Source organism: Lepidochelys olivacea (assembly GCF_965140295.1).
Source record: "Lepidochelys olivacea isolate rLepOli2 genome assembly, chromosome: 1".
Lineage (NCBI taxonomy): Eukaryota > Metazoa > Chordata > Testudines > Cheloniidae > Lepidochelys > Lepidochelys olivacea.
This window is the reverse complement of record NC_140411.1, coordinates 345,177,501-345,192,040: the sequence shown is the minus strand read 5'-3', so window position 1 is coordinate 345,192,040 and position 14,540 is coordinate 345,177,501. Positions and strand designations below refer to the sequence as shown.

General features: G+C 41.1%; 1 protein-coding gene and 1 long non-coding RNA gene across 3 annotated transcripts in view; one reads left to right on the top strand and one right to left on the bottom strand.

Annotated features, from left to right (window-relative positions):
* The first annotated feature begins 404 nt into the window (after positions 1-404).
* Positions 405-3,894, top strand: LOC311522078. Its single transcript, XR_014712051.1, has 2 exons — positions 405-2,203; positions 2,288-3,894. It is a non-coding gene; the product is annotated as an uncharacterized lncRNA (long non-coding RNA).
* Positions 3,895-4,301: 407 nt separating this feature from the next.
* The window catches only part of MKLN1 (muskelin 1), a 184,407-nt gene continuing 174,168 nt past the window's right edge, over positions 4,302-14,540 (bottom strand). For both annotated transcript variants that reach the window (XM_084630954.1, XM_084630955.1), the window contains one exon: positions 4,302-13,987. In XM_084630954.1, the coding sequence (XP_084487080.1) occupies positions 13,866-13,987 (122 nt within the window). In that variant the 3' untranslated portion in view covers positions 4,302-13,865. The remainder of the gene's footprint in view (positions 13,988-14,540) is intronic.

Genomic DNA, 14,540 nt, shown 5'->3' with positions numbered 1-14,540 from the left:
CTGACTGTTCCATGGAGGGTGGGAGGAGTGTCTCCTGAACATGTCACTGTTTGCATTTTATCCCACTTATGCATCTTCCCCCCACCCCCAACTTATGCTCTGACTCTATATTACTTACAAATACAAAAGCTGTGATTGATTGTTAAGCACCAGATCCATGGCACACAGACACAGCTAAACACGGATTTCAGTACTCAGGATACCCTTTCAGCTCTCTCTGTGGCATATAAGAACGCTAGACAGACTTGCCCCAATTATTTTTGAGGAAACCTGTAATACACATTCAGTATGTACCAAAACACTCAATTTCCATGTGCCCCCTCCAAAAGGTGCGTTCAGTTCCTAAGAGAAAATGGTCCTGGAATGAACACACAGTAGCCAAAATATCACATCCTGTTGGTATATATAATTTTATTAAGAAAAAAATGAAAATACATTCTTTCCATATGTACATTACATACAGCAGAATTCTACATTTTTCATTGTTCACCAGCTCACCCATTCATTTATTCACAGAACAGTGCTTACACATTTATCAACCCAGGAATCATAACATGGCCAAGGGCCAGAGAAGGGAAATTAACATTCCAAGCCGCAAAAAAAAAAAAAAAAAAAAAAAACTCAGTAGCTGAGGTGGTAGGTCAGGAAGAGGTGACAGATGCAGATAGTCAATTCTGTCAGTATCTCGGAGCATTCATTATTACTGTGGTGTGTGTCCTAAGAGCTCTGCATGAGTATTCAGTACGGACCTTGACCTGCTCATGAAAATGTCACTGCAACTCACAGATTGTCTTTCTGCAGGACCCTCGTTGATTCAAATGTTCTCCTGTAACTCACAGTTCAGATCTCCTACGGCAGGGGTTGAAGGTAAGGCAAATGATCAGTGAATGTCCACCTAACAGGACTCAAATGGGCACAAGTGTACTTAGGACTGTCCTAGAAATGCAGCTAGGCACCATGTCCAAGATTAAACAGAAATGTAGATGTGCCAAATTCTTGACTAGGGGAAGTTCAGATCTCAAAGCACCATATGGGGGACAGCTTTTGGGGGCTTAATGTGGGTGGAGGGTAAGGAATGGGGTTCTATTTCAAAGACTATGACAACAGTCAACATATATTCTCTTTGTGCAGGCACAAGTCGTGTTAGCATTCATGGGAACCACGCAATGTAAGATTCAATCCCCCTCCCAGATTATCATGACTATAAATCATCAATTAAGCAGGTGCTACTAACTCAAGATAGCGGGATGGAGGATAATGGCCATTTGCGCAAATGGTACAAGGGGAAAAGTTTGCGGTGGGCAGCATTAAAATCTCTGCAGTCACTGTCCAAGGTACTGTAAATAACTATAGCCTCTCTATATACATAGGGCTTGGTGCATGTCTGTCCCACAACTGTTGGGTGTGGAGATTTTAATGACATCCACTGAGACTGTCACAGCTTAGTCCAAGCAGCCAGTGACCCTAGAGATACGAAACTTGCTCTAGGTGTTTTAAGGAGAGAGGGAAAACATTTACAAAGACCTGATGCCAGGTCACACCTCAAAAGTTTGCATGTGTAAAATCAATCTGATAATCATATGCAGAAGTTGCTGGAATGAAATCTCACAATATCCCAGAGTGAACTAGAGAGTCCAAGTTAGTAGACTGAAAACCCAGCCATCAGGCCATTGATTTTAAGTCAGACTCTGCAAACAATGCACAGAACTCGTATCAGTTTCACCATGAACTCTGCAGGAACAGTTTGCAAGATTAAGCCCTACAACCAGAGCACAGGGTTGTAGCTGCCCAGAGAATGACATGGGAGGTAAGCAAGGTGCTCACTCTCACCTCAAGGGGGCAACCTTAAGACATTAACCTGCAGCAGATGAGGACAAAAATGAAGACATTACATTTTCAATGCTATTCTGCCTTTTAAAATATCCTGGTAATTGAAAGAATCAAGCATAGCTACAGGATGGAAAGGGTTAAAAAAATCCAGCTTCTCACTCAACAAAGCTGCTCCCCAGGCTTCACTAAGTCTTACACGTAGAGTTTAACCAAAGCAAAGTAATGAATTCTCTTCACCCCTGCAGCAGAGTCAACATGGCTACAGGAGAGCAAGCTGGCTACTCTCCTGTCTCATGCAGCAGCAAAGCCGACAGCAGAAATAGGTATTGGAGGCAGAAAGAATGGCTGGTGTTTGGATTCCAGAATCTCTTCAGTTAGTCATTTTATGCACTTGTAAATTGAGCAAAGTTTATCAGAACTGAAGACGGACACTTTTTAAAAATCACTTTTCTCTCAGAACAGAACTAAGTCGTTTCCCAAAGATTTCAAAGATCAAGACAAGAGACTCTGTGAAAAGGCAGTTGTAGCACCCTGCAGCAGTTCTGTGTTTGAAGGAAGTGTGTATCAATTCGTTCAATACCTTGGATAGCAATGTATTAGGTAATTATACAAAATGAATTTTTAAATCAACATTGAGAAACGTGCCATTTAGTGTCTACAAAGCTTGGAACAGTGTAGGTGTGTCCGTGGGAGCTGAGATTTCAGTACAGACCTCCTCTTCTGTTTTCAGTTAAAAGTAGTTCACTTAAGTTAGCCCACTTTTTTTTTGTTAAGCTTTAAGTATAAGGAACCTTAGAACATCTTCCAGTTGGATCTCCCTTGCTTCCAGTTGTCAGATGTATTTTCTAGGTCCTACTTTTCATCTTTCAAGATGGCCGCTTCTGGTTGGTTTGTTGATTATTCTGTATTGCATCTGACATGTCCTAACAGGTTCTAAACAGATTTGCTTCTCTTTGCAGCTGGGCACAGCGAGCGAAAAAGCATGGTCTAACATTATACATCAATTTAATGCTCTCGTGTGGAGAAGAGAGGCAGCAAAGCCTGCCTGAAGTGCAGCCCTGGCATTTGGAAGATGCTGCTCTTGGACTAATTTCATTTTTAAAAGGGGCCAGGTGGGTAATCTATAAGGAATCTGGATAGTAGGAGGACACATTCATTCCTAATGGTGCAAATTTTAGATTGGAGGTGAAAAGGGAGGGGAGAGGTTTCAAAAATTTTTGCATATGGAACAGCCCAGTTAATAAAGCAGTTTATGAGGCCTACCCTCCCTCCTGTCCCTACTCTATTTCTCTTCCTATTTGCAACAGGGAAGGAGGGCAGAGGAGTCTGCAATTTAGAATAAACCCTGGAAGTTGATAATTAACTGTTTTGACTATTAATATCTTCAGGACACAAGCATAATCCTCAATCCATTATTTAACTTGTTAACTTCAACACAAGATCTCTGTCCTCATACTTCTGCAAAGAGGCCAGCACACTGCTAATGCAATATAAAATCATATGCCACCCTAGGAATGCGGGTTTATTACAGTCTGGGGCCTCTAGGTCCTGACCAGAATGTTGGTTGTTTGGAGGGATGCGAATAGCCAGCTGTCTCCTGTACAGCAGTATAAGTGGCAGAACATAACACTATTGCTGGGGGGATCAGCGCGCATGATTTCGTGTCCTTTGTTCTTGGGCCAGTAGGCCTCGAGGAGAGTGTGGCTCAGGGCTGGCACAATCTGTAGCAACTCCTTATTTTAGGAGTGATGTTGAGGTGCTCTGGACAGAAATGGTCACAATGATGCCCTGATGAAAGGAAGGGAATAAACATGATCCACCACAGCCTCCATTCAAGAAGAGTCCCCTTCAGTACATCAGCATCAGGAAATCAGACGTGCACTGGACCTTGGCGAGGAATGAATAGCAACAATGGAGAAGAACATGCTATAGAGTAAGGAACTGGGAAGAAGGCCTGGATGATCAACTGCTGTCCATTGGAATGTGCAAAAAAACTAGCCACAAACATTTTCATTTTCCACATATGTGACTTTAAAAGGTCAATAGTAAAGCAGTTTATCCTGACCTGTGTTCACCTAGTTAATGAATTATGATGCCACACTGATGTTGAATGCTGCTAATGAAATTCAAGCAGCCCTCAAATAGTTAAAACTCCAAACCAACCAATGGAATCTCAGCAGGCTTGTTACAAGGAAACAGATGCAGGGCTGTTCCCCCATCTTGCTCTCCCTCTCACTGACATGCCAAAGCCTGAGTTGAAAGTTCTCTTCCTCTGATGCAATAGGTGATGGCATGCCAACACCTAGAAGGAAGGTGCTCACTGGGGTTAACTTCAGAAACAGAACCCCAAACTCAGGTCACTGCAGGTAGAAAGAGCTTGGAGTTCACCTGCACATAGAAACTGGCCCAGATTAACAGTTTAGGACTCAAAAGTAAAATGGACTTAAAACTAAACAAGGTCGCATCAATGCTAATGTTTACATTTATTTTTTAATGACAGTGTTTGTGAAAGGTGCTGTACTGGCAATCCTGGACATTTAAATCCTCAAGTTAACCTCAGGCACAACATAGACAACAGTAATACAAGGTCCCTGCACACTACTCACTATTGGTAGGACATAGCCCTGTTCTGGAGGCCTAGGGGTGTAACCCCAGGCATACTTGGGTAACCCAGGCTTCATCTCCATTCAATCCTTTGCTCCTCTACTGAGGATGCCAACACAGACCATCTGAACTAACTGGAGTAATTTGTATTGGGGTCACTTGAGACGGTAGTGAGGACTTCATCAGATGGTACCATAACCATTCTCTGCTGGATTTCAATAAGTGTCCTAGAGGTGAAAGATTCTGTGGCCAAACTCCTGAGCCACAGTGTTCTTATGCCATGTTAACAGTTTCCCCAAATTATTATTATTATTTTTTTTTGGATCATCAGAACATAGGTGGTTTCCAGAGAGCAAAAATCTTGCATAAAAATTCCGATTACCGCAACCTAATGTTTTTAGCACGACCCTTTCATGACAGTACAGTGATTAAACACACACAGTGCCCATGTTAATAAATATTAAAGAGCTCCTCACTGTAATACTGTGTTACCACACATTTACATCAATCTAATACACCAATATTCACAGCTGTGGCATAAGCTACACCAGTCAGAACTATAGCCAAAACAAACAAGTCATGTGCTTCCCCTCCCCTCCTCTTGGGCATGAGGCCTCTCTCTAGTTCACCACACATGAAAAATAGTTTTGTCAACGGGTCTAATTCTCCAGGGACTAAACAATGGATGGAAAGGCAGTTTTGCCTTCTCTCGGAGGATGACTAACATTTTAACCTCTCCCTTTCAAAGAAATCAAAGAATGGCACCACTAAAAACACATAGGTTAACATACTGGAGAAGTTGCTGAAAGAGTAGGGCAAGGTATTATCCCTGGTTGTTTCAGACCAGTGTCAATGTGTCACCACTTATTTTCAAAGTTTAGCAAACTGACATCCATCAGTATGGTTAGATGGCACAGACGATATTGGAAAGGAGAAAAAAGAAACCCTGTTTCCCGAACACTTAAATTCACTGAAGTGGCAAAATGATTACCCATCAAAGCAATACATCTTTTTAAAAGGCCAGAAACCTGGAAGCGAATGACTGATTCCTCAAGTGTCATTAGTATTACATGAGCAAAACAGAGCCTACACCTGGCAACACCGATTACCAAACAAACAATCCTATTTCTCCAGGAATTTGTAGTGCAGGGGTTCTCCAACTTCATTGCACCGCAACTCCCTTCTGAAAACAAAAGTTATTTCATGACCCCAGGATGGGGACCAAAGGACCCGAACCCTGCCTCCTGGTTGGGGGGAGCCAAAGCCCAAGTCTCACCACTCCAGGACGGGGGGCCAAGCTGAAGCTCAAGGGCTTCAGCCCCAGGCAGGGGGCCTGCAACCTGAGTCCTGACGCCCTCAGGCTTTGGCTTAGGCCCTGGGTAGTGGGGCTCGGGCTTCAGCAAGCCCTGGTGACCCTATTCAAAGGGGGTTGTGATCCACAGTTTGAGAACTGCTGTTTTAGTGTATATACAGAATCCTCATTTTCCAATTCAATTAATGGCACTAGCCAAGTAAGAGCAATAATTAAATACCTTAAAGCTGATGTCCTTATGCTGCAGACAGTATAAAGCTGCACACAGTATCTTCTAAAATCACATTCACAAATAAACGAACCACGCCCAGTGGTTTTCAGAGGAAAGTGTTAGCCACTGATAATGCACTTGGCCAACTACGCAGTTAAAAAAGTGCTTATTTAGTAAAAATTATCAAGACTCAGGATTTCAAGGAGGGCACTTTACTGAGTTACGTTATGGCTTCAATACTGTATTTTCCTCTTATTCTCTATCCCCTTTGTAATGCGACCCATCATCTTCACTCTTTGGCTCTGAATCAAGCAGAACTTTCTGTTAAGCTGCCGGGTACTTTCCGAGTTAGTTGCAACTACTCTACATGCACATTAGCATCGTCCCAAGCCAAAAGTTAGGGCTAGTCTACGCTACCACGCTACGCCGGTGCAGCTGCATCGCTGTAGTGTCTGGTGAAGAAGCACTATGCCAACAGGAGAGTGCTCTCCCATCAGCATAACTGTCCCTCAATGAGAGGCGGAAGCTAGATCAGCAGGAGAGCATCTCCCACCAACACAGTGCTGCGTGGATATCACTCTAAATCAATGCAACTTACATTGCTCAGGGAGGTGACTTTTTCACACCCCTGAGTGCCAGAACTTACATCGACTTGAGCAGTAGCGTAGACAAGCCCTTAGTTGCTTATTCCTGTCTTTTCTCTCTACTACTAAACCAGCGTCTGGTCTGTGACAGCTTCCCCTCCTTCCATGCCATAGTTATCAAGATTCCTTAGCAACCTCTTGAAAGATTTTTATAACTTCTTTTGAAGTCCAGATGCAATTATATCTTCCAGGGCTCTCTTAGCCGCTATTTTAAACCCCATGCCCTTGAAAGAGCAGTCATCTTTGCTTAATTCAACCCCACTTCATCGTGTCTCAATCTCCCCCCACACCCACATCTTGCCTCTGCTTCTCCTCTGTCAAGAATAGCTATCATCTTCAGAGAGAACCAGGCCTCAAACTGATGGGAGGAATTTGCTGTAAAGCAGCGTCAGGAGTCCCCATGTCCCAACACCATATAGGAAAAAACTCCATCTCTTTGACAGAGTATCCCTTGTGGCAGCACACAGCGCTTCCCCGAAGCCACAGAGCTGGCTTTTTTTGTGGCGAAGAACAAGGCAGCAATACAGTAGCTGGGATTTGGTTTCAAACTGTAAATAAAGGGTCGCTAACAAAATATTTTTTATTTTAAATCCCTTATGTTACTAAATCTACCTCAGAATAGTACAGTAAGTTTAACTACCTGTTTTACTCTTTCCCATTTATGCTGACTTAACTTCTCCCCCTACACTCAGCTACCCTCAACAATAAAATTGGACGTGGCCATGGAGTATGCACTTTCCACATATTAGATTCACTTTCTGGTGCTCCTGCACCAATGCAATGGGTATTTGTTTCCCACATTGCTCGGGTAGTGGGGAGGCATTCAACTAAAAAACCTTTGCACTATAACTCCATCAGAAGTGTATTAATATTAGGGATTGTACATTCCTCATTACACAACAGGTATTTTTTATGTAGAAACTTTTTGACTTGTTTCCCTTTAAATTACTGTAATCTGCCCAGGTTACATAAGCAGTTTATTCCCTTACACCAAGTCACCTGCTCTAAATTCCTTCACCGACACCTACGCCCAACTCACTAAGAGATAAATCATTTCTTAACACAGCAAAATTCTACTTGCCCAGTCATCAAGATAAGGCCTGGGGCAGATATACTGCATGCCTGTGCTAGGTAATTTCATGACAATTTTGCTGATGGGAGAGAGCTCTCCCGTCAATTTAATTACTCCAGGCCCTGCCAGTGGTGGTAGAAGATCATCCACTGATATGATGCTGTCCACACCAGCACTTAGGTTGATGTAACTTACGTCACGCAGGGAGGTGGCTTATTCACACCCTCGAGCGACATAACTTATATTAACTTAAGCTGTACTGTGTACATAGCCTTTGTCTAATCACCTCTGAGTGGAGTTTACACTGGTGCTTGTTTTGTAATGCTTTATCATCTGTGTGGTACTCTAACTCAGCTGATAGTGGGCTATAGCAAATTTATGACTTTTTTATACTTCCCATCTCACAAGAGAAATAACTACTGAAGGAAAAAACGTAAAGTCAGACATGCAGCCTACTACACTGGATATAGGATTAATTCATGAGCAATGTAAGACTTCCTGGTTTTTGTTCCTAGAAGAAACAGGTGAAAAAAAAACTCAATATACCAAATCTGTTTCCTCCAGCAACTGATTTTATAAAGTACATTTCCACACACGGGATTACAGATCTTTTTAGCTTCTGGGAAGAAGAAAGGAAAAGCAACGACCGTAAGAGATGTGACAATATCTCCCATCCAGAGATAATGGATTCTTTACTGCACTTCATTCTTAGGAACAGAGCTATGCGAACTTAAAGATGAATTATACTCTGTTCACCAGTTTTCACATGACTGATGTCTCTGGCAAGAAAGATGGTTTCCTCAAGCAACTCCATGGTCAGGGAAAAGAATGCCTAAATTGGATGCCAGCTCCGTGTCACAGTCAAAACTATTCTCAGAGAAAGAAATCAGTGCAGAGGTTTTTCTGAAGTACATTATCAAGGCAGATCTACCTAGAAGATCTATTTGCAAACCCTTTGCAACTGTGTCTGCATGCACTGTTTTTTCAAAATAAATGCTTCAACATGGTTTTGAAAACAACTCCATACACAGTACCTGTGGCCTTACTCATAAATTAACCTGCAATTTACATATACACACAAAATCATAGGCAACCTAACAGATCAGTATTTATTTACATTTCTACTGTTCCCATCTAATACTACATATATGGGGTACTGTGCATGGGAGCAGAGGGCAGAATAAGCACATCTTCTGATTTCAAGGAATGACCACCCTTCACTATGATCAGCAAGAAAAAAAGAGTTTGAATTATGACCAACTATACATTGAAACTCTCTCAGCAAGAGTCAGGATGGATAAGAAATGTAACTAGTTTAAATAATTACCACCCTGCAGACAGGTGTAGACAACATTAATGTCCCACCACTGTAGGAATGCTGCCATTGAGACCTTTCACAACAGATAAGAGTCAAATGGAATGTTGGTCAATTTGATTTCTTAAAAAAATTAAGCAAAAAAAGCTTCGTTTTGTCCCTTGCATTTATATGCCTCATGCAAAATATGTTTAAACATTAACAATGGTGCTTTAACCTGAAGATACCATTTCTGAAAGAATCCAAAAGATACAGGTTTACCTAAAACACATGGACATCTATGGATTTCTGCCTTCTGACCCATTGGCAATTGGGGTGATACAGAGATTGTTTCCACTGCCCCAAGTTCATGACCCATGTCTAAGACTATACATTCAACATTGGATTCAGTTTTGGCCATTTGCAGTAGGTAAAAGGCCGTGTTTTCTGAGGAAGATTTATACACAGCTTCTCAGGAACATTAACATAAAACAACCTTTGTGCGAACAAACACTTACCTACTGAGCACCATCCCAAGGACAAACATCCTGAAGACCAATATCAGTACTCATTGGCTCAGTTTGTCTCAGTCTCCACTAGTTAGAAAGCACTGAGAATAGCAGACATTTAAATTATCGCTTCTGATTCTTCAAATTGTTGGTGCAAAGTTTTTTGCCTTATAAATCGTTACAAATAAACCAGCTATGTGTTAAAATAGTCTTTGTTTTACAGACTTCAGTTGGTAGGGAAAAAAGTGTTCACTTAAGCAAATGGGACAAGGTTTATTTTAGAATGCCCAATTTACATTTCCATGTAATGAAGTGGCCTAGAGTTGCAATGTGGATAATATGTGGTAGTAAATTTACGAAGTAGAAATCATGTATACTACATGTTCTTTCATGTGCTCCACGCCGGGAAGCAGGCTCTCTGTTAAAGTGTTTTGAGGCACTTTGTAATCAGCAGGATCAAGTACCGAGATGGTACCAAGTAAAGCATGTGTTCACACTTATGCTGTTATCCAGTGAGTGCCTATATCACGAAATGTCTTCTAAAATGACCCTTCCAAACAAGAAGGTGGATCTCTTCTGTTTGGACTTTTGTATTTCCATAATGCTTTAAGCTAATAAGTTCCTGGAATGACACAACTTAAGCCCACGCATAATACAACCTCAAAATCTAATATCACAATTATACTTTAACAGGCTATTACAGGAATTTCTGTACATTCTCAGGAAACTGAGCAGTAAGTTTTTTTATACTATCTATTTTTATCAGCTATACAAGAGATGCAGTGTATATTATGGCAAAGCACCAATCATTGAATTATAATTACTAACCATGAAAATGGCACGGAAGTAGTGGATACCCTTTAATAAATCCATAGGAAATACTCATTTTGGATAAACCTGTCTTGCCACAGGGTGCCTCTATTGCTCCACAAATATACAGCAGCCAATACATTTGCTGTGTCAGGTTGTACATAAAGCAGTTCTTAAAAAGGACGAGAGCTGTGGAAATGGCAGCTGGTTAATCACCAGCTAGAAGCAATAAAGTGCACACTGAGTGGTGTGTGTATGGGGGGGGCAGTGTGTGTGTGGGGGGGGGATTGGTAAACCTTGTCTGTGTACACAGCAAAGGTGTGTCAATATTTGATATTCAAGTACTCCCATTAGCTCGGGATAAGAGACAGGATGGTCAGTCACTGTGTAGGAAGTACTAAGCTAGCAAATTTAACTTTCTGCACTTGCAGGCATCCACAACCTCCCCTAGCACAGAGCAGGTTTAAGCCCATGACTGAACATTTGCCGTTGTGTGTCTGTCTATATATAACAGAGAACTTTAAAACTAAGTAGGGGCATAGCGAGCAGATCGAGGGATGTGATCGTTCCCCTCTATTAGACATTGGTGAGGCCTCTTCTGGAATACTGTGTCCAGTTTTGGGCCCCGCACTACAAGAAGGATGTGGATAAATTGGAGAGAGTCCAGCGAAGGGCAACAAAAATGATTAGGGGTCTGGAACACATGAGTTATGAGGAGAGGCTGAGGGAACTGGGATTGTTTAGTCTGCAGAAGAGAAGAATGAGGGGGGATTTGATAGCTGCTTTCAACTACTTGAAAGGTGGTTCCAGAGAGGATGGTTCTAGACTATTCTCAGTGGTAGAAGAGGACAGGACAAGGAGTAATGGTCTCAAGTTGCAGTGGGGGAGATTTAGGTTGGATATTAGGAAAAACTTCTTCACTAGGAGGGTGGTGGAACACTGGAATGCATTACCTAGGGAGGTGGTAGAATCTCCTTCCTTAGAAGTTTTTAAGGTCAGGCTTGACAAAGCCCTGGCTGGGATGATTTAATTGGAGATTGGTCCTGCTTTGAACAGGGGGTTGGACTAGATGACCTCCTGAGGTCCCTTCCAACCCTGATATTCTATGATTCTATAAAAACTGAGAATTTTAGTCCTCGTAGTTTTCAGCGAAATCACAGCAAACACACACCCTAGTCAATTATGTTTGCAAATCTCTCATCAGATCATGCTTTACTTCAGTGAAGTGAATATGTTGTCACTTAATCACAGCTTGATTTGCAAGATATGCTTCTCAATGAGGTTACTACCCCGAATACGTTTGGTGTTTTTATTAGATCCTCCACTAAACCAACTCTTGGGTTGCTATTTAATGTAATTGTTTCACTTTGGGGTTTTTTTGTTACCTTTTAACTTTATTTTTGTTTAAATAAAATTGAACCAAAAAACCCACCAGCTAGAAAAATGAAAATTAGAAAAGTAAATGCTTGGGTAAACTGCTTAGAAAGATTTTTTGGGAAAAACAAACCAACCCAGCCCAAAAAACAAGAATCACCCGCTTGAAGTTGTGAGCAAGTTTGTTTCTGTGAACAGAATGCATAATCATACTCCCAAGATAAACGGCACACAGCATTGTAAACCTCAGTACTTGGACTGAAAAATTTAGTTTAGCTACAGAACCTCAGTGCTATGGCACAGAGCTATTGGAAGCAACAAGATTAACAAAGCCATTATCTAGCAAAGAACCAGAAGGTTACAACATGCAGTAAAAAAAACCTGTGGCATGGCACTTTTTCATGTCACTTGAGAATTTTTTTCTCTTTTTAGACATTGTTCCTTTGGAACATTTAACCAGATTGTATTTGCTAAACTGTATTCCATTGATTTTTTGATTTGCTCTCTGTTAACTACATTAACTTACTTGCCAAACAGTAAGTTAGCGGTAACTTAAAAAAAGCAACATCTATAATCCTTTCAAGAAAAAAAAAAAGTCAAGTCTAATCATTTAGTTTTTAAAGTAAATTCAGCCTCTAATGTACTGTTAATTTCTGGGTGTTTAATAGCTTAATAAGATAAATATTACACATTTTTTCTTCATGATTTCCAATGTATTGATACTGGAAATAAAATGTGAGGAAGGAGACTAACTGAATGAAAGCACAAAGATACTAGAACTATGAAAAAATATTCTTGACTGTCATTTCTTTTCATTTAAAAACGTCTAATCCATCATCCCTGCACACACAATACTTCCAGTAAATTCAGTGGAAGTTACTCAGACACAGGAAATTCAGGATTCATGTCCTATGGGCTGCTGGCCCTCTAGACATGAATCTCTACAGTCTTTATATAACTTGTCAACCAGTTTGAACTGCATGCTTTCTGGCACTGCAGAATTTAAGTATATGCTAACACTAGGCGCATGTGTCCTTCATTATACTTTACGGACACAGTGCAGCTCCAAGCCCTTAGGCCTACATACAAAGAATGTTTTCTGCAAGGGAGAAAATAAAGTCCTCTTTCTGGACGTATGCATTCAACTTATTTTAATAGATCCATCCTTTAAATGAAGGGAGAGGCCTTTGTGCATGGAATAATTCGAAGATGCACTTAAACGAGCTGTGCTACATAGGACAAAGACAAAAAACAAGCTGTTGAGAACAATCCTCATTAAATTTCACATTCACACAAATATATGCAGAGTCAACATGTATGTAAATGCAGACATTCTGCTTTGGAAAACTGCATCCAGACTGAAGTGCTTTAGAGGTGCAGCGTGTGCATGGGGGATGTGGAAGATCCAATTCTGTAGAACTTTACAAGGACTTGCAAAGTGTGTCATGAAAGCAGCACAGAAGAGGCACAGACATAAAACCATCCCTGAAGAAATGCTTGTACCAGCACCTCCTGCACGCTATTTTCAAAGGTTTCTCTGAGGTTCAAACTTGACTGCCAACTTTAAGGCTTCAGAGAATGGAAGCCAGGCATTTACCGTAGCACCAGCTAAATATTTATGTTCACACTCTATAGGAAATCCAATTACACGCTAGTGTTAGTCAGTTTCTCAGTCTAAGAGGGTGGAAAATTTGAGAGACATCCTCCTTCACACTGTACATTACAATTACAGGACTCAAATCAGTGAAGACACATTACCTTAACGAACAGCAGTGTCCTGCTGCCAAGTTACACAACTGCTGTGAATAAAGCCAGTAGGGCAAAGCAAATGTCATGATTAGTTACAATAAAGCAAGGGGCATTTTAAAAATAAAAAAAAAACAAAGTAAAACCATCTTCAGTTTCCAGGAGCCTGAAATATCTTAGCATTTCCCCTAAAAGCAAAAATGACTGCATGATTGATTTCTTCTTGTATTTGCTAACTCTTAAGTCAAAATCAGAAAATATATACATGTCAGTTACATTTTATTAGCCTAATTCAACAAGGGGAAAAACCTCAGGTATTCATTATACAAGTATAAAGCCCCTTTCAAAGACCCAGGGGTCACTATATTACTGCACACAGCAGTCAATCAATGCAGTAAAAAATTAAAATACTGAAAATGGATGCTTTTTTCTTCTTTCACATGTCCAGTGATTTTTCTGTCACAGTGTGATGAGGTCTACCAAGTTGCCTTTAGGAGGAGTCATGTTGTCAGGAAAGAAATTTACTAATGTATCAAAGAGCTGAGTTCTTTGCGCATAGGTATGATCAACATCCGAAAATCCTGGGGGAGTGAGAAAGACAGGAAAAAAGTCAAATTTAAAACATGAAATAAATTAAGCAATGAAATATGCTAAATGTATACATTTGAAAGGAATGCGGAATATCTGCAATTCTCTCTTCATCCCCTTTTCTGAAATGCACATCACTGCACTGGCTGTGACCAAAAGTCTTTCCCAACGTTGCGTCACATCAGCATTAACAGTCCAGGCTGTTTATTCAGCCCTACTATCCACTGCCACCAGTCTATCCATTATACATACTCTAAATCAGCCTGGAGTTGGTCTGCCCCACATGCAAGCCAACATCGCTCAAGGGCAATGGATTTATATGTAGGGCCCTACCAAATTCGCGGCCATGAAAAACATGTCACGGACCGTGAAATCTGGTCTTTCATGTGCTTTTACTCTATACTGTAAAGATTTCATGGGGGAGACCAGCATTTCTCATATTGGGGTTCCTGACCCAAACGAGAGTTACGGTGGGGTCACAAGGTTATTTTAGGGGGGTTGCTGTGTTGCCACCCTTACTTTTGTGCTGCCTTCAGAGCTGGGTGG